At 37.8% G+C, this 20652-nt stretch overlaps 1 protein-coding gene across 4 annotated transcripts in view; it reads right to left on the bottom strand.

Moving 5' to 3' along the window:
* The window catches only part of CFAP54 (cilia and flagella associated protein 54), a 295014-nt gene that overhangs the window by 93875 nt on the left and 180487 nt on the right, over nucleotides 1–20652 (bottom strand). For all 4 annotated transcript variants that reach the window (XR_013556674.2, XM_078449575.2, XM_078449576.2 and 1 more), the window contains 6 exons: nucleotides 20117–20299; nucleotides 17625–17711; nucleotides 12766–12888; nucleotides 8711–8764; nucleotides 3230–3437; nucleotides 796–875 (listed from right to left, as the gene is read on the bottom strand). Coding sequence is in view for 3 of the 4 variants with exons in the window: in XM_078449575.2 (XP_078305701.2) it covers nucleotides 796–875; nucleotides 3230–3437; nucleotides 8711–8764; nucleotides 12766–12888; nucleotides 17625–17711; nucleotides 20117–20299 (735 nt within the window). In the remaining variant the exon portion in view is untranslated. The remainder of the gene's footprint in view (nucleotides 1–795; nucleotides 876–3229; nucleotides 3438–8710; nucleotides 8765–12765; nucleotides 12889–17624; nucleotides 17712–20116; nucleotides 20300–20652) is intronic.

The raw sequence follows: 20652 nt of genomic DNA, 5'->3' as shown, positions 1-20652 counted from the left end.
GCCGTGAGTATTGATTTTGGAGTTACAAATAAATTTTAGCAGATAGGCTAGTTAGCAAATACTGAATCTGTGAATAATGAGGATTGACTGTATTTCAAGTTACGCTATGATCACCTAACTGGTAATGTGAAGATAATGAGATTTTATAGCAGACAATCAATAGTAAATACCAACCCAGCATGGCAAAGGAGAAAAGGGCCAACCAATCCTTCAAAAAACAGGTCTCTGAAAACTTGTTTGTACAGAGTGGTACACATTATACAAGGACTACTAGGGCAACTTAGTATAATGGCTAAGAACGCGATCTGCATTTCATTAGATGCATGACATTAGGGAATTTTTTTCTGCCTAAGCCTCAATTTTCTCACGGTTCAGCACAACATAGTTCAAAAATGATTAATACCTACATCCCAGAGTTGTACAAATTAATCATGCAAAGTGCCTGTCACGTAGTAAGCACTGAATAAATGGTAGCTGTTTGTGTTGCTGTTGTCATCACTATTATTATTAGGAAATGAGAAACAGGGAATGGAATACTCCAATCCCATCAAATAATGAATCATATTTTCCACAGTGCCTTAATCATATTTGTAAAGTCAAAGTCTGACAATCTCTGGGCATCTAATTTTCTCACGAGGAGTAGACTCTGTCTCTGGCCCCAATCCATGCTTATGCAAGAAAAGCTACTCAGTCTCCCAAGAGCAAACACAACCCTGAAAGTGAGCCTATCCAGGGCCTCATAGTGGACATTTTGGTAACCAATTTCATATGATTTGAAAAAATTTCCAAACTTACCTTTATTGTGCTAAGTGTGAAGTCATCTTTAATTTTTGCAAACTGACCAAATGAGATTCCCTCGTCCTTTAAACATAATTCTATAAAGACACAAAATTTTTGAAGAACCAAGAATATCTGTGGTTAGTTTAAATATTTATTCTAGTTTATAAAACTCATCATTAGTTGGGAAACTATCCATAAATTTCATATTTAAAAAAACCCACCATGATAATTAGAAACACATTGTTCTATCAAATGGTCCTTAAATATCATATATTCAAAGGCTGAGGATGATTTTGACAACAAATCAGATAATTCTGAAAGGATCTTGAGGTTTCTTGGTGATGTTCTTTAAATTATTGGCTACTGATATAGAGTAATGGTTCCTCCTCTGGGATCATAGGACGCCTTAAGGTCCCCAAGGTATTTTGGGTCTCCCAGATATTTATAATATTTCAATAAGATCTCCTTGGAAATGTCAGTAGTTCTACTGATTTGCATAAGCCCCTCACACTAAGAGCAGAGAGTGAGAGTATTTAGAACATCAAAATCCACAATTCTCAAGTATCTCAAAAACCCACAATCCAAAGCCTGTCATTCTGAGCAGGAGGAACCGAAATAATTTAGATCACAGACTCTGCCTGCTCTAGTAAAACTGAACTTCTAGACTACAGAGGAGAGGGGGGAAACCCCCACAAATCATTATTTGACTAGGAATTCCTGCAAAAAATACCCACCTAAGGAGACTAAGTTTGTCAAGGGGTAAGAGGAAGTCCAAAATAGCATGGAATTGAACACATCTGACTTCCTTCTTCTTCCAACTACTACCTACTTGGCTCTTCTCCTAAATTAAGGGGCTCTGGGGCAAACGGTCAGCTGAGTATGAAAGAGGGCTTGAGAATTGGGAAAGACCCAGCAGAAAGATCTGGGGCTGGGTTTTCTCCCCTAAAAGAGAAAGTGAGAGAGAGACAAAGATCAAAAATAAATGCCTGGAGATTGGCATGGAAGAACGCTGGGATGCATTTCAGAACATGAGAGATCCTAGGAAGAGTGTGATCCACATTGTCCTCCTGCTCTCTCTGCCTCTGAGTGACTTTGGTGATTCTCTGTGTGGCCCCTCCCAGATAATGACCTGCTCCTCCTCCTGGAAAACTGAATAACAAACTCTGTTTTTTTTTTTTTTTAATTTTTTTTTTCAACGTTTTTTATTTATTTTTGGGACAGAGAGAGACAGAGCATGAACGGGGGAGGGGCAGAGAGAGAGGGAGACACAGAATCGGAAACAGGCTCCAGGCTCCGAGCCATCAGCCCAGAGCCTGACGCGGGGCTCGAACTCACGGACCGTGAGATCGTGACCTGGCTGAAGTCGGACGCTTAACCGACTGCGCCACCCAGGCGCCCCAACAAACTCTGTTTTTAATGGCCACCATCCTCTTATCTGTTGACCTCATCATACCTGAATAATAATAAAAGTTACATTTTAAAACAGTCAATATTACTCTGATATCCAAACAGGACAAAGATACTTCAAGAAATGAAAACTACAGAACCATACTTATTATGAATAAGGATATAAAAACGTTCAACAAAATACTAGCAAACAGAATCCAACAACATATAAAAGGAATTTATACACCATGACTAAATGCGAGATAGCCCAAGAATGCAAGGTTGGCTTAAACACTCAAAAATCAATTAATGTTGTAAACCGTATCAATGGAATAAAAACCAAAAAACATGGAAGCATCTTAATAGATGCAGGAAAAGCACCTAATAAAATCCAGCACCTTTTTATGACAAAATCACTCAACAAACCATGAATAAAAAGGACAGTTCCTCACCTGATAAAGAACATCAATGAAGAATCCAGTTAACACCAAACTTAACAGTGAAAAACAATTAATCTTAGGGCAATATCCAATACAGTTGAGAAATACTTACCTATGACCTATAAATCCTATCCATGGGTATCTCATCCCATAGAAATACATACTATATGATAAGAATATGCAGCACTTCAGCCCTATTCCTAGAAACAAAGTGAATGTGCAGCAATAGTGGGATGGTTGAACAAGCCGTGAGATATTCAGCATAGAACACGGCACAACCAGAATAGCAGAACAAATAAAGCAGTTGCCTTAAAGTGGTTTTAGTGAAGCTTTTATGCATAAAAAACATAAGATGCAGAAAAATGTAAAATATATCATTTTATAAATAAATGATGAATCCTATTTTGTATGTATATATATGAAAAAGTGTATGAATACTGATATATGTGGACAGAAATGGATATGCATATACCTAACATAGGCACATATGTGTGTCATTAAGTGTGCTTAGAGAACAATATGGAAGAATGTAAACTAGATTGTTCATATGGATTATTGGGAGTGGAGTGGGAATAGCTGGGGAAAGAGGAGAAAGAGAAGTCAAAAATGAAACAAAAGATTACCTTTCAAGTTTTGAAAGTTTGCTCTACTCTTCTCAGAAACAAGTCCATGGTAGATTGTTTTCATTGAATTTTCTGGGACACAATTTATTGTTGCAGCCACACTTATTAAAAAGTAGGCTTTAATGAAAGAAAACTTATTTAGGAGATGTGGTTGGCCAACTGTAACCAGAATTAGAGGCAATCCTTTACTTATTAATTCATCAAGTGCCTTAAAAAATGAAACAAAAAAAAGGCAAATCAGTAAAGTATTGTTTTCAGATATTATTAGTTTTCATCCCTTTTTGCATTCCTCATTTGGTGTTGGATGAAGGAATACACTATAGACATGAGGTACCTACCATACATGGCAGGTCTATTGCAAGAGATGTATACTGTCAGATGTACCCCAGCAGTTCTGAGTGCTTCTGCCTTTCCCCACCGGTTTGTGATCTGTGCCTCAATAGCCCAGCCCTGCCACAGAAAGAGAGTAAACCTGGTGCTGAGAGCAAGGGAGCGGACATCTCATTAAAACAGAGAACCCACAAGAGTTCATCAGCCAGGCACACTTGTCTGCTCTGCTTTAGCATGAGTGAATTAGAGGTACTGGGACAGGAGCAGGAGAATGGGTACACAAGCATGCTACCCACCCAGTTTAGATTCCGTGCTCAGTCATTAGATCTCACCCATGTACACCCTCAATTCCCTGGCCCTCTCCTTTGCATATATACTTCCTTGGCACAACCACAGCCCTGGCAAAATCCAGTGTTGAACCTTCTTTAGGTGTGCACCCTGCTGCGGAAGAAGGTTGAAGAAAATCATGCAGTCTAAGTGGTCCCACTTGAAGTTCCTGACCAAACCTCAGTGCTGCCTGGTCATCGTCCTACATTTTCCTAGTACATTCACACTCCTTCTCTCCTAGACAACCAATTTCGTGCTCTTTTTGCTTCTAAATTCTAACCCTTCCTCCCCAATGTTCCTGCCAGCTAATGACCTCGCTTCCTCTACTTAACAGAGAAAACTGAGGCGGCCAAAGTAGTGTATATAGACCCTATAGCTCCATTTCTCCCACCTACCCAAGCATCCTGCCACTTAGGCCACTGATCCTTTCTGCATTGGTCTACTCAGCCATTCTCTCTTACATCATAAATGTCCTCTTGCCACAGACATTCTTATCAGCACATAGCCATACTGTCTTCTCCTCCATCTTAAAAAACAAAAACTGTTTATGCCCTGACTACCCTTTCCAGCTACTGTCCAAATTCTCACTCTCCTTTAGAGCAATGATCTAAAGAATTGTCAATATTCCAATTTCTCTCCTTTCATTTGCTATTATTTATTTATTTTTTCCTTTCATTTGCTTTTAAACCCACTCCTCTCCTACACCGAAACTCTTTGGCCAAGGTCACCAGTGGCCTACACTTGCCTTAAACCAGTGTTCCATTCTTAGTCCTCATATGCCATGTTACTTTTAATCTAAGACATCATTATCTTATATACCACTTAAATTGTCACATGCCCTCAACCATAAAATGCATTCTAATTTCAGAGCTATTAAATGTGAAAAAAAGATCCATGTTTTTGACTTAGTGATTTATGGTGCTTGATTCATCTGCAAAATATGGCACTACTAATCACTTCCTTTTTAAAAAATTGTTTTTAATGTTTATTTATTTTTGAGAGGAAGAGAGAGAGTGCGAGCAGGGGAAGGGTTAGAGAGAGACAGAGACACAGAATCCAAAGCAGGCTCCAGACTCTGAGCTGTCAGCAGAGAGCCTGATGTGGGGATTGAACTCATGAACCACAATATCATGACCTGAGCTGAAGTCAGACACTTAACTGACTGAGCCACTCAGGCATCCGAATCACTTCCTCTTTTGAAAATGTTTCTCTTAGCTTAGAAGAGAAGTGACTTCTCTTAGAAGTCACCACATTCTCTTGGTTTCTTTCCTATACTGTTGGTCATTCCTTTTCAGTCTTTGTTGGTTCCTCTTCTTTTCCCATATTTTTTTAAGTTCATTTATTTATTTTGAGAGAGGCAGAGAGAGAGAGCGCGAGAGAGAGCGGAGGGGCAGAGAGAGAGAGAGGGGGGGGGAAGGGGCAGAGAGGGGGGGAGGATCAGAGAGAGAGAGAGAGAGAGAGAATCTGAAGCAGGCTCAGCACTGTCAGCATGTAGCTCAACATGGGGCTCGAACTCACAACCATGAGATGACTTAAGTCGAAATCAAGAGTCAGAGGCTTAACCCAGCTGAGCCACCCAGTCACCCCTCCTGTATTTTCAGCATTGGAGTGTCCCACGTCTTTGTCCTTTTCCCTCTCTTTACTCACTCCCCTTAGATTATCTGAAACAGACTCATGGTTTTAGTTTCATCTAAATGCAGATGAAATCCTGCAATTTTCTCTCCAGCTCCAATCTCTCTTCTGAAGTCAAATCAGCTTCTGACTCAAATAGTCCATTTGGATATTTAAGAGATACCTCAAACTCAATATGTCCAAAACTGTATTCCTAGTTACCTTACAACCACACACACACACACACACACACACACACACACACACACACTAAAATATGACTGAGGTTGACAGCACTGGAACAGTAGTTAGCACGCAGTAGGCTCAACAGATCAGCTAAAACAGGTAGATTAGGCCACAGCCCCGCTCTAAACCTTCCAGTGGCTCCCCATTTTGTTCAGAGGAAGAAGCAAAGTTACAAAGGCCCAATAAGGCCCTTCTCAAACTGGCCCCATTACCTCTCTGATGCTGTTTCCTACTGCTTCCCCATCATTCACACGGCTCTGGTCACACTGACAAAGATGTCCGCCACCAAGCTAGGCAACCCTGCCCTAATGCCTTTGCATTCATTGTACCCTCTTCCTAGATGGCTCTTTTTCCAGATGTCCTAAACTTGTACCTTTACCTGTTCACAAATGTTTCCTCAGTGAGGACTAACCTGATTACCCCATTTAAAATTACAACTCCCTAACCTAGTCCCATGATCCCAATCCCCTTTATGTGCTGCTGGGTTTATTTTCTCCCTAGCATGGATCACCTTCTAACTTACCATATAATTTACTTAAGTATAATGTTTACTTATACATCTTGTTTCTTATTAGTTTTTTTCCCCTAAAATACAAGCTTCCTGATGACTTGGGAGTTTGTCTGTTGCTGACTGACTAATGTATTTATTTGACAACACCAGAAGAGTGCCTTGCACACAACAGACTCTTATTAAAAATTGTTGAATTAATAATATTTGTTGATTAATAATCTCAGGTGCTGGGGCTATATATTCTAGAAAAGAGGGAAACTATTTGCCTTATATGAATTACAAAGAAAAAACCTCAGTGTTTGGGAGAGTCTGAGGCAATAGTGGCAGTGGAGAGATCTGTTGTTCATTCTCCCATCCTAACATCTTCTAAAGGCTGAAAATCAATACATGCAGAAGAGCCAGACATGGAACAGTGCCGAGCCCGAGCGTGCGACAAACAGTGTGCAAGGAACATGGTTGGCATTCTCTATCTAGGGAAGAAACTTCAGATTGGTTGTGGGTGTAGAGCAGAGGAGAAGGTTTCTCTTCTCTTTTTTCTCCATAGCAAATAGCATCTTAATGAGTCTTGACAATTACACACAAACACTTGAGGATCAAAAGAAGCGTAATTAGTAATGCTATTTACTACTCCTTTCTCTCCCTCCACACAGAAAATATAAAGTGTAATCTGAAGAGTCTTCAGCAGATCATCAGTTCTGTTTTAATTAATTAGCTAATAGAAGTCAGTTTTCCATTATACTGTCAGTCTCTTTTTGTTTCAAAAGAAATGATCAGGCAGACATTCCTTTTGGGGAAGTGTTTTTCGGATGCCTTGGAATTTATGACTGGGAAGAAATATTCTTAAATTTTGAAGGTCTTGGAACACTGAAGCAAAATATGAATATGTGTGCATATCTTCCTGATACCAATTCTTTCATTTCAGGCAAGTTGCTTATAAATCAAAACAAATTTTAAGGGAAAACAATGAATCATCTGAAGCATAATTAAAAGTGAAGTTTGTGGAATAACACGAACACTAATGGGAAAGTAGTAAGATTACATTTAATAAAAGGATAGGATATATTTCCTATCAAAGTTATGGAAGACAAAACTAAACCAATTATGCGTAAATGACTCTCAACATTATTTAATAAAAATAGCTTACTTAATGAAACAGAATGTTGTTTCCTAGCACTTAAAAAAATTAAAACTACATGCAGCTGTCTCTCTGCACTATCACCTGGTTGTGTGAACCCTTTAGGGGTCTGTAGCCCCCTTACCAATGGCTGCACTACTACTCTTCTGCCCTAACACTTTCTAGTGGTCAGACTGACAATACTCCTGAGATTTTAAAAAATGATTTCAAGATATTTAAATGCTACACAACATGGATGGAGCTAGAGCATATTATGGTAAGCGAAGTAAGTCAGTCAGAGAAAGACAAATACCATATGATCTCAATAATATGCGGAATTTAAGAAACAAAACAGATGAACATGGAGGGAAAAAAGAGAGAGGCAAACCTTGAAACAGACTTGTAACTACAGAGAACAAACTGAGGGTTGCTGGAGGGGTAGGGGGTTGGGAGATATAGGCGATGGGTATTAAGGAGGGCACTTATGATGAGCACTAGGTATGGTATGTAAGTGATGAATCACTAAATTCTACTCCTGAAACTAATATTATACTATATGTTAACTAGCTAGAATTTAAATAAAAACTTGAAACAAACAAAAAGATATTTAAATGCTACTAGGTTATCAAAAGCTTAAACCCCAATCATTCAATTAGTGACAAGAACAGACGTGCTGGGATGGGGAGTCCAGTCCTCTGTTTGCAAGGAGCACTGGGAAGTTAGAGGAGTTGCTTATGAAAATGTCACATGACAACCTTCCATTAGCCAGCACTATGGTGGGAATCATACTGCAGGACATAAGAGTATCAGACCAACGTGTTGTACATCTTAAATTTATGCATTGTTATATGTCGATTATAGCTCAATAAAAATTTTTTATTTTTATAATTTTTAAAAAATGCTTCAATAAATGGAAAGAAGAAAACCACTGACTGAGAGGCAGTCTCAGACTGGAGAAAGGATGTGAGTAAAAGCAGAAATGAATAAGTGGGCTACCAGCAAAACACACAAAATCCTTTTCTTATAATCAAAGTCAGCTATTCCCACCAAGGTAATCAAGATAAACATTAAAGTTAGATACTTGACAGGGCTATATAAACAAAATGAATACACATATATAATTTAAAACTTACAAGCAATAAATGATATTTGCTCAATTTGAAAGCCAGAGCAGTCTGGGTCCGATACTACCTTGGGCCCAACCCCATTATTAGAAATAGAAAAGCATATTAATTACATAGCAGATTTTCAAAAACAAGTGTTATACTTACCAAATAGATTGAAATGACTCAAAATTATCCTTACGAAGTATCCAACATTTATAAAATATTGTTATCCTTACCTGTAAATTTTCTTTACTAGTAAGAGGTTTTCCTGAGTCAAATGATTGAAATATCTGTCAATATATAAAGCACTAACGTTAGACACAAAAGTATTGTTTTTTTTAAATTAAACTGTTAATGTGTTCTAAAAGTATTTTAAATGCAATTTTTATTATAAAAGCAATACATGTTCTAGTCAGAGAGATGAGTATAGAATAAAGAAGAAAGTAAAAAAGTCACACATAAGTCAGCTTCTTTTAGTTTGTCAATGTTAATATTTTGGTGTCTTTACTACCAATTTTTTTGATGTATTTTAAAATTATATTGGGGCACCTGGGTGGCTCAGTCGGTTAAGCGTCCGACTTTGGCTCAGGTCGTGATCTCACGGTCCGTGAGTTCGAGCCCCGCGTCGGGCTCTGTGCTGACAGCTCAGAGCCTGGAGCCCGTTTCAGATTCTGTGTGTGTGTCTCTCTCTGCCCCTCCCCTGCTCATGCTCTGTCTCTGTCTCAAAAATAAATAAACATTAAAAAATTTTTTTAAATAAAAAAAATTATATATATATGTATTTGTATTCCTTTTCATTAAACATTGCATCATAATTATTTTTCCATGTCATTAAGTCATTTGTAAACCTCAATCTAATAACTAAGTAATGTTCTACACTACGAATGCATCATAATAACTCCTTTCCTTTTGTTAGACATCAGGGGGACACATTCCCACCCCCATCTCACCATTCAGCCCTAGTTTAAATAACACGCGTGACTATTTTGTCTGTATTTCTCACTATCCCCTTTGGATAGATTCCTGGGAACAGAACTGCTGGGTCATAAGAGTATTAGAATGAGTATTAGCATTTAGAAAAATCTTTGCCAGTTTGAGGTAAAATCATATTACTCTTTAGAATAACTCTTTTTGTGGTTCTTTTCCTTTATTGTGAATGACCTGTCAATATGTTTGGCTCTAAATATAATGCCACATTAGGAAACATTCCATTTATTTGCCACAGGAGATGGTTGTATCATTGTGCAGAATGCATTCCTCTTGGTACAGAGGCCCTTTTTCAAAGATGCCAGTACTGATGCCATGCCCATATCCCCTGGGTCATCTGGAAGACACCAGAAGCTTCTATGGATAGGTTACTCACTGATGGACAGTATCCTACTTCAAACACCTGTATGCCTTTGCTTGAGGGCATTCTGTGGCCACAGGAGTATTCAGGAGAGGCTGGAAGTACAGGGAGTAACCCAATCCAATGAGCGCAAGATTGTTTTCCCTGGTCTCTGAAGGCCTGATTGTCCACGCAGTGACTCATTAATACTCTCTGCAATAGTTCTCCTCCCTTCCCTATGTAACTTACCACACACTCACCATTCTCCCTGATATCACTTCCCAAATATACTACTTGCTCCCAAATCCTTGTCCTAGAATCTAAGGGATTTGAGGGACCCCTAAACCAAGACATCACAGATAGCTCTTACTGGAATAAAGTGCTGGTAACTGTTAACAATTTTTCCCTTTTTTGACGGTATTTTTTCTCTTCTCTAATACACTGAAAAGTGAATACGTGAATCCAAGGGAAGACCTTTGTTGATATAATGGGAAGAAAGCTGATGATGGATTTAGATTTGGTGATAAGAGCAGAATCCCAATATGAGTATCATGTTAAAAGATAGAATTTTTTTTAGTCTGTGAAAAGTCCAGTAGTAATCTGTAAGACTTTTTCAGTTACTTCTTTTACAACTAAAATCTAATTAATTAATCCTTTCTTTAAATAACTAGCCTGCAGCCTAATAACATTGGCACCTATTTTAATTATAAACCCTGAACGCATTTCCTCTTTTAATTACACTTTTTAAGTTCCCAATTGAAGCTGGAAAGCTTCAAATTAACTTGGAGAATACAAAATTTAAAGTCACAATCTATTGAAGGACAATTCACCCATACTTTTCTCTCATGCAAACTAGATAATAAAAATGAAGTTGGAATTTGCCTATAAAGATGAGTTTCATACTGTTTGTTTTGGTGAAGGCAATGAACGTTAAAAAGTCTCTTTTGTTTCTCTTTCTACCCAGCTAGTTTTTCTTTCCTTATCTTTCTGACCTTGAAATGTGGATGACTCCAACGTTTAGTCCTCTGACTTCTATTTCTCTTTCTCTGCCCTACCTGATTTCATCCAGTCTCATGATTTTAAATTTCTATGTTAATGCTCCCAAATTTACCAGGATCCACCTCTACTAAGGAGACCACTTTTCATTCCTTCCACCACTATTACCCCAACCATTGTCATGTCTCACTCATGTTATTTGCAAAGGCCTTCTAACTGGTTTCCCTATTTATACCCATGCCCAACTGCAGTTTTTTTCTCCAAACGGCAGGCAAAGTGGTCCTTTGGAAAGTAATTCTTATCCTGTCATTCCTCTGCTCCAAACTCTATAAGGCTTCTCATCTTATTTAGAGTAAACGCCAGTCCTCACCAAGCCCTAAGATGTCCTATATGACTGTAGTTCCTGAGTCCCGCCATCTACTACTGTTCTCTCTTTTACCAGCTCCATTTTGCCTCCTTGGTTTTCCTCAACCACATCTTGCAGGTATCTCTGTCAGGGCCTATGCCCTTGTACTTCCTCCTATTCCTATCCCTCCCTCGAATCTTTCACCCTCAAAACTCCCTTATTAGAGAGACTTCCCAAACCACCTTGAATAAAATAGCCATCCACTGCCCTAATCACTCTCTGTCCCCTCAACTCAGCTTGGGTGTCCCTCATGGTACATCATCACCTGACATATCTTTATGTGCTTAATATGTTTATTGTTCGTCTTCTTCACTGGACTGTCCAATAGTAACATGCTTCCAAAAAGGCAACATCTCCATTTATCTTTTTACTGGTCTATCCCCATGACTAAAGTAGTGCCTGTATTCAGTAGGCACTCAAAAAATATTTTTAAATAAATTAAAATATAATTTTAATAACAAAATGCAAACCATTTACATCAGGAAAGGCTGCTGGCTGAGAAGCAAGCAAGAAAATATTGTCAATTTAACCCAGGTAAGAAGATGAGTTAGTTCATGCCAAGACAATGAGCAAAAACACCGACTGATTCGTCTTTGTCTAGACACATAGACAGATAGATAGATAGATAGATAGATAAGATAGATAGAGATAGAGATGTATATACATATACACACAGATGTATCGTATTGCCTACTGAATGTCTCTCTTAGGAGATAACCTCACACTTGCCCTAGAACAACAAATTATAATGCTATAGCAGTCATATTGAGAAATAAGCAGTGACATTTTAGGGGAATACACTGAAGTAATGAATGCATTGTACGTATATTTAATTTCAGTTGCTACAAGTAATTTTCAAGACTTACAGCCTATTTCCCAGCTTCTTTTAGTTCTTCCAAATTTGAATGTCACCAGTATGTACTGTGTCTGCCAGTCTCACTCCTCACGCATACAATCTCCCCCAGGAAACTGACTTATTACCTCCTATTTCCTTTATTGCTGGATCACAAGGGTCCAAGCTGCTGCAAGATCACTCAGTGATTCCCATGAAACCCAAAATAGTGGGAAAAATGGCTCACTCTGATTTAAATATAAATGCCAGTATTCATTTTCAAGGATGTTTCAATTATCTAATTTACAAACACAATTTGAACAAAACATGCTTAACACTTTGGTATACAATATATAAATCAAAAAAAATATCCAAATAAAACATGAGGAGAGACTGTTTTGACTAACAACATTAGCCAGAAATTGTAAGATTAGACGCCAAAGTCTAAGAGGTAGTGGCTGATAAATGTGTCTACTGAGACCGTCCATAACATACAGACAGAATTCCATTGTAAAAATCGACTCCAATACCATACTCCCCCACATGACACCCTTCCATTCCAGACAAATGAAAACTTGTAAAAGCCTGCTGTTAGCTATAACCAGGCTTAACAAAGAGGTTTGCAGTACCAGAGACTTGTAAATACACTTTTGTAGAAGTATTCCCTAAATTTTAGGAATGTAGCCTTCAAGAGGTAAAGAAATGGCTTTGAATCAAACAGCAGATTTACCTTCACTTTTCCAGTAGCTTTACAGCCTGCAGGTATTGAGGAAGGCATGTTTTTTCCATAAAAAATCTGGGATATCTCATAAAAGGCTTCAGAAAAAAATCCTAAATCTGTAAGGACTTCTATCTTTAAAGGAAAGAAAAAGAAATGAGATTTTAAAGTAAATGATTTGTGTTACTTACAAAATAACAATTTTAGAGAAAAGTCATCAACTTTCTGAGTTCCAAAATTTCTGCTTAATACTGGCAATGCTGTCTAAACTAATGCTTGGTAAACACAGTGGATGGAGATGTATGTGTTTGTGTATAAGCTAGTTTACATGTGCAATAGACCAAGAAGGTGATAAACAACAGCAGGCAATTGTTCAAAGCAATGGACATTTATCAGATGTGGCTTACTTCATCAGAGGCAAACACAAAACATAGCAGGCATAGAAGGGTTAAAAAAATAACTAAAGTTATTTTTTGCTCCCATAGTGAACTATGGCTTAAAAGAAAAACAAAACAAAAACACTCCTGATGTTCTTTAATACTCTGAGCAAAGTGAAACAAACCAGGAGATGAACTCTACAATGGATCAATGTAGAGACAACTATTTGCTTTGTCCCCATGATTAATGGACACTGTCAATTTTAAAGACATATCCTTAAAATTAATCAATTGGTGACTATGCATTGTGTGTGGTTCAATTTGAATATTATCCAGCAAGACTTTCAATCAGGAAATTATGGGAAGAAATTTCCTGAACAAAGTCATTCAATCGTTCAACATGTTTATTGGGCACCTCTTATGTACCAAGCCCTCTTGGATGTTACGTTCCTTCTGGATGTGTATTTAGCTAAGTTTAAATGATACATGAAGATCTACACAGTATTATAAGGGATGGAGGGTAATGACAAAATGCTACTCTCAACATTCCAGTCAAGGAGGACTTCTCTGAGAAGACATACAAGAAAAAATTGGGGAATGATGTGAGAGAGAGAGACATGTGGAAAATCTGTTGAAGAAACTCAAGCACAAAAGTCATGTGGCCATAGGAGCAGTCTGGGAGTCCTGGGGTGCTCAAGGAAGAGCCTTGTGGCAGGAGTTTAGGGAGAGAGGGGAAGAGGGTTAGGAGGTAGTTATGAATGGTGGCCTGCAGACCAGAGTAGGAACCTGGAATTTTATTCTCGGTGTGATAAGAAGTTATTAGAGCATTTTGAACAGGGCATGGCCCTAACCTGACTTACATCTTGCAAACTCCAGTGATTGTTGAGAATAGAGAAGAGTAAATTGTGCAAGCAGGGAATGAAATAAAAAATTGGATGAAGCTCATATGCATATAATACACATACATACACATATACTTGTTATCTCTTTTCCACTAAGCACCACCCTAGGAATCTCAAACCTATATAAATTTTAAAGAAATAAAAAGAAGGTAAGTTCGGGGTAAATAAGATGTGACAATAACCTGAATAAAACATAAAAGGTTTGGGAGAATATTTTCAATGGAGAAGAGAAAACTGCTTGTCTATCAAGTTGCATACTTTGGTTCTTGCCTAAGATACCTTGGGCTCTAAACTCCCCAGTACCATATAATATCAAAGTAGGCATTAGGGAGTCATATGAGCTCTTTTAGACTTCCAGACGAACATTTTTTTTCTTACCCCTTGCAGGAAATGCTGTGCAAGGTTAGTCTCTTCTGGTCTTGGCTGTGAGAAGGCTGTAACATGAACTACCTGTAACTGCGAAGCCTACCTCTGGTTTCAGTTCATCATACCAATCTGGCCATTTGAAAAAGCAATGGCAATAATAATGAACATGTATTTTCAGAAATGGCCAATGGCGTGAACATAAACAAGCCAGATGGAAGAAAGAACTACCCTTAAATCAACCCTTCACTCGCACAAATACAGAACTATCAGTACCCGTCCCGTGAATGCTGGATGTGTTGAGAGTAATAAATCTTTCAAAATGTTGGCAGTTCTAAAGTGAAGCCAGACTGGCTGATCATAAAGAGGTCTTAAAGCTTTCCCTGAAAGACACTAGTGCACAACCGAAACTGAACAGCTTGATCTATTGCTGTTTGACTTGTCAGAAAGTATTGTTTGCTATTTCCTGACTATGACTTTTCCCTCTTCCCACTCACTGACCCCAGTTTACTTCAGAAAGGTCAGGCCAACTCTACTCAAACAGGCTGTCATTTCTTCCTCTCTATGATGCAATAGTTGCCCTTTTTCATTGTTTCTGTCAAAACCCTAGTCAGGTTTATTGTTCTACTATGCCAGCAAGACACCATTCCATCTTGCTCTGCTCCTGACACTGTTACCAGATACATCTGATCATGTCCTTCTTTTGATCAAGATTCTGCAATTCATTCCACCTCTCCACCCAAGGCTGCAGACTACAGTCCACAGTTCTTCACTGGCTTTGAAGCTACTCTAGTACAAAAAGTTTCCAAGTGCTAACAATCCAATAAAAAACAAACTTAGCTAATCAAAAACTTAGGTCCAGATTCTATCTTTCAGTGCCTCTCCGGATCTCCTTCTGACACGTTACTAACAGTCACTGCAACCCTTCCATGCTTCTCTTGCCTCTAAATGACAGACCAGAATAAAACTGTTACCTAGTTCTGATTTCATAATCTCCTCATTTCTCTCACTGTTCAGCCTCCACATTATGCTTCAGTTTGGAAGTCAGGACTGGGCCCCCTTCATGGACACCATGGACCACAACATGCACCTCTGGGAGTCTCATACAACCTTCTCCCTACTCAAAACCTCCTCTCTGGCTTCACTCAACCACCACTGCACGCTTAGAGTCGATGCTGTCTCATCTCCGTATCTTTCACATTGTTGTCTGCCCAGAATGTTCCCTTCTTCCCCTCTCCCGCTGAGTTACTTCTGCTTTCTTCACCAAATCTTACCTACTTAGTAAAATCAAGAGACCCAAAGCCATTTTCCCTCTTTCAAACTTCGCAGAAGACAGTGCTCATCATATTCATTTGGAAACAGTCAAGGGGCAGATGCACATGATATTGTTTTGTGTATACATCCTGTCTCTCACTTCCTTATAAGCAAGAACCATGGGTTGCATTTCTTTAATTAGCTACTAACATAGTGCTTTTATATAGGAGATACTCAATAAGTGTTGTTTCAGAGGTAAAGCAATAAATGTTTACCAAGTATCTTCTAGGTGAGTTCCCACTAAACACTAAAAAGTATGGACAGTAGGCCCTTGATAAATGTCTATAGATTTTAATTTCAATTCAACAATTAATTACTGAATATCAATATATGAATTTATTTCTCAATATACAATAGGAAACTAAAAGATGAATGTGATACAGGCCCTAACCTCAAGAATTTTGCAATTTTGAATAGAGCACTGTCTTGAAAAGACAGAGAGAGAAAAGTTATATGCAGCTTTTAAAAAAAGTGTCACTGGAAATCAAAAGCAGGAGAACTCTTAAGAGTTCACTAGGTCAGAAAGAGTGATCCAGAAATTTTCATGCTGATAAAAAATCATTTATTCCTGAGTTAAAATATAGTCTCTTAATAGTTAGCACCAGAATTCCTCTTAGGGAAGGTATTGTCTTTATTTAGAAATAGAATGCAATGGACTATTTGGGTCTGAAAACACAGCCCAGAGACAGGATCCAGATAGAGAGAAGAGCTCAAAGGGAAGTCTAATTTTCTCTCATTATAAAATGAGAAAGCTTTGTGGAAGAAGGGTAGAAGGTATTTCCAAAAAGGGACAAGGAGGGGTAAGCCAGTGGTGTGTTGGAGCCCACTTACTCCCAAGGACAAGAGGAAATTGTGCACATCTTGTCTCAATTCCACATTCAGGAATGCCCTGTTGGTAGGCTGCAGTCAGCCGTAGGGGGAATATTTGTACCATGGAAACTGAAAATGCTACAAATCAGGGCTTTTTTTTAGAGTGAGGCGTGAAACATTTACCAGCACACATCTGATTAAGCCATGGGATGAGAGGCAAAAGCATGAGATGTTGGCTAAGAAATATTTTAAACTCAGACATGCCAAACATTCTATTTTAAATTGTTTGTTTTTGCCTCAACTTAAGTTTTCCTGTGTTCCAAATTTTTACTAAGTCCAATGCTAAAAGACAGGCCTTGGGTGACTGTGTTGTGTATGTCTGTGTGTAAGTGAGTGAGTGTGTGTGTGTGTGTGTGTGTGTGTGTGTGTAAAATGGGAATTAGGGCTGAATTCCATAGTCAAGATGAGGAGGTTCAGAACAGGGAGCAAATCTGCTGGATGTTGAGGTGATCCATGTACAAAATGGATTCAGCAGAAGTGGACTATGACCACAGCTAAGTAGGAAAATGGGCAGAGAAAATGAGGTGCTTGAAGTACCCACTCCACATGGGGTTGGAGCCAACTGCATATGACTCTTGAGGGCAGAGAGCCTCTCCTGACTTCTAGGTTACAGAATTAGTTATAATTCAGCATCTGTGTGTTTTGTCATGTCAATTGCCTATGCAATGAAAACTTCTCACATATCATGATATACATAAAGATCCTTGGCAAGAAGTTCACAGAAACTTCAGAAAACTGACTCATTAGTCTCCACCCAGAGACCAACATTTCAGAAGTGGTGATTTCCAGGCTGACTGATGTTGGGTGAGCCTTTTTCCTGTGTGTAGCTCTTCCTCACCTTACCGTGGTCCAAGCATAAAACGATCTAACCATTCTAATTAGCTCTCTCTCATACTTTATTATAATAACGGGCAGGGTTTTTTTTTTTTTATGTCAGTACACCATATTATTATCAGCTTATTATTATGACTATTAGAACCAAATTCATTTATGAAAATATTTTATAGTTCAAGGATATCAAATATCTTAAAAGTTTGTGACATACCTTGAGGATCCTTGCTTCTAGATTTCTGACTAGGTCTTGGCAAATTCCAGAAACAAAATACTGATACAATGCAAGGAGAGGCAGAACCTACCAATGGTAAAAACATTTTTTGATTTAGAACATGTTTTATCAAGTTAACAACCTAAAAATAAAATGTAGCCAAATTTAATGTAGGAGATGTTATGTAAAAGAGCAATTGATTTTGTCATGCTAGGATCCTCTATTATTTGGCATAAATGAAACAATCTGCCTAGCATAAGCTTCATGATTTTATGAGAACTTAAAAGTGCCACCAGGGGGACTTTTAGATGCTGCTTGGTACCCAAAACCTAGGTTTTGAATGTCTTTAAGCATGGAAAAGTGAAAATCCAACCAATTACCTTCCTTGAAAAAAATTAACTTAACATATATATGAATCACTGAGGCCTGGAGAAACATTCTAGCAAATAAGCTATCCAATAACTTCAAAATTCAAAGCAAAGGAACTCACGTCCATGTTCCCAACCCTTTCATCTCAATGGCTGCTGCTATTTGTCTTCAACTGGAATATCTCTATCAGCAAAAAAGTATTTTATAGCATGCCCATTATGTGTCAGGCACTGTTGAATGACAACAAAATCTAACTGGTCCTTGCTTCCACAGAGCAGATAGTCTACTGATTACCCACACGTACTCTTCACATAATATTTTTATTTGCCTAGAATTAACCCCAAAGTTCAACTCCTCTTGAAATCTCATGGGTGAAAGCTTACAAACTATCAATATTTGAGTTGATCCCAGCCACCATCTGGCCAGAGTCAGATGTTGAGGGGATAGGTGTTTGCTTAGACTTCTGAACAGCTTCTGATCTCAACTGGAAACTGAAATTCCTACAACTGGGCCCTTCCCCCACTGAAGAAAGATAGAGCAAAGAGGACTTTTGGGATCCCCATTATTTATCAAACTATTTCCCATGATTCCACAGCAAAAGGTCTCATAGCAAGTTTTATATGTGACAGCAGTCTCTTTACCCACTAGGCTTCTTCTGGAGGGTAGTATAATACAGAATAGAAACTGTTTACATGGTGCAAGTTCAGCTAAGGAACCTCTAATTGTCAGTCAACTGGCAGCTGCTAATAGCAATAGCTTTTTAAATGGTTTAGAACTGGTCTTAAATGATTTCAAACATAATACTTTTTTTTTTACAATTATGCACAACAAACATAACACAATATCTTTTTCTACAATTAATGCAGCACAAAACAATAAGATTTGGCTATTACTTTTTAGGTTGTTTCTTTTCTTTAGTAAGGAATAAAAACACACCACTTTATTGCTGCCAATTGCTCAATTATTCAGAAAAATGTTCTCAATTTCTTAAGCTTCAGAGAAAAAAAGTCTCATTTCTTTTCCAATGCAGTGATATGTATTATATATGAATATGACTAGGCAGCTAAAGGTTACCCAGGGGATAGAACTATTTTCTAAATCCAGAAATGAATCCCCTTAACAATGAGAGGAGCACCATTTCGTTATCTTTTTCTAATAAACAATTTCTTGCCAAATATGCCAAGTGTTAAAAACATTTATCAATCTCTTCACTTTAATACTTGGCTTTATAATTTAATAACTCATATCAGGGGGCAATAAATCTTTTCACTACAACAAGAGAGAATGAATTCAGAACAAGAGAATAGAAAATATACAGGAAAAAAAGAAAGTAGGTATGAAAACTATGGAAGAAAAGGAAAGAACGAGAAAAAGAGAAAGAATAGGAATTAAGAAACAAATATGGTGGGGAAGAGATACAAAAGTAGAGGAAAGAGCATATGAGAAGAAAATAGGAAAAATGAAATAAAGGAGAAAAATATATAATGACCAACAGGTAGAAATACTAATTTATTTTTTAAGTGCAACCAACTTCAAATTTATAATCTACACTGTTACTTATTTCCTCAAAGGAAAAGAGAATTGCATGAGGGTTTTGAATGTCTTAGGATATTGAGAAGTATTTGTCTTTTATTTCACAGCTAAAATCTGTTCAGTTCACAGCTGTTCATCTAGATGTACCCTTAACAGAGAGAAGACAAGAAACACAAAGATCAACTTATCTCAACAAAGAAATACTCGCAGCTTTGGTAATGATATGACCTGCAATGACTTAATGCAATGAGTTACATGTACACTAGACTGCTCTGTTTAAGACCAGGAAACATTCTAAATCAATTTCCCCAAATGTCTTAAGAGGGGGGAAAAAAGGTAAAATAATAGAATAAAAAGAGAAAAAAACCCAACAGACGTTGACTTTGTATCCAAAATGAAACGCAAACAATGATGTCAAAGAAGGAATATGAATTAATATATTTCATTTTGAGCTACAGGTAAACATCCTGAATATAGGGTTAAAGAGTTAAATGACGACTGAGAGACCATCAGCAAAATCTGAATGGCATAAAGTATAAGGCAAAAATACCAGAGTGAATTGAGATTTGTTGATTTTACACATTACTTACTATTAGATTTTGCTTAGCAAAGTGCAGTTCACGTATAACGTAATACAGACTTGCAACTACAGAGCAAATGTCAGCCCTGTATCTGTCCGAGAAGAGCTCGATGCCTGGGAGAAGCTGAGTGATTTCATACTGAGCATAGCAACGTTCTGCTTTGGGGTGTGGAAGTGTGGTTCTGAGCAAACCCTGAAAATGGAAACAGGTGAAATGAAGAGCAATAAATTGCATGTTTAACACTGAAACAGAAAGACAAGTATGTGGATTACTTCCTAAAGTGCTTAGCATATGCCTAGCAGACTGTATCTTGTAATAAATGGTAGTTATTGTTAATATTATCATCATTATGGGTTCAAATGCTTTTATCATTTAAGACGGGCCTTTTAAATTCCACAGTAGTTGGATACTTATTATTTTCAGAAGAAATTATCATTATATTATCATTTATTGAGGTCAGTTTTGTGTTGGCCACTATTGGTAAATTCTTTATAAACACTGCCTAATTTACTCCTCATTTACCTTACCCCTACAAGGAAAGATTA

Source organism: Panthera onca, chromosome B4, assembly GCF_046562875.1.
Source record: "Panthera onca isolate mPanOnc1 chromosome B4, mPanOnc1 haplotype 2, whole genome shotgun sequence".
Taxonomy (NCBI): domain Eukaryota; kingdom Metazoa; phylum Chordata; class Mammalia; order Carnivora; family Felidae; genus Panthera; species Panthera onca.
The sequence above is the reverse complement of the archived record's forward strand: the minus strand, read 5'-3'. Positions and strand labels throughout refer to the sequence as shown.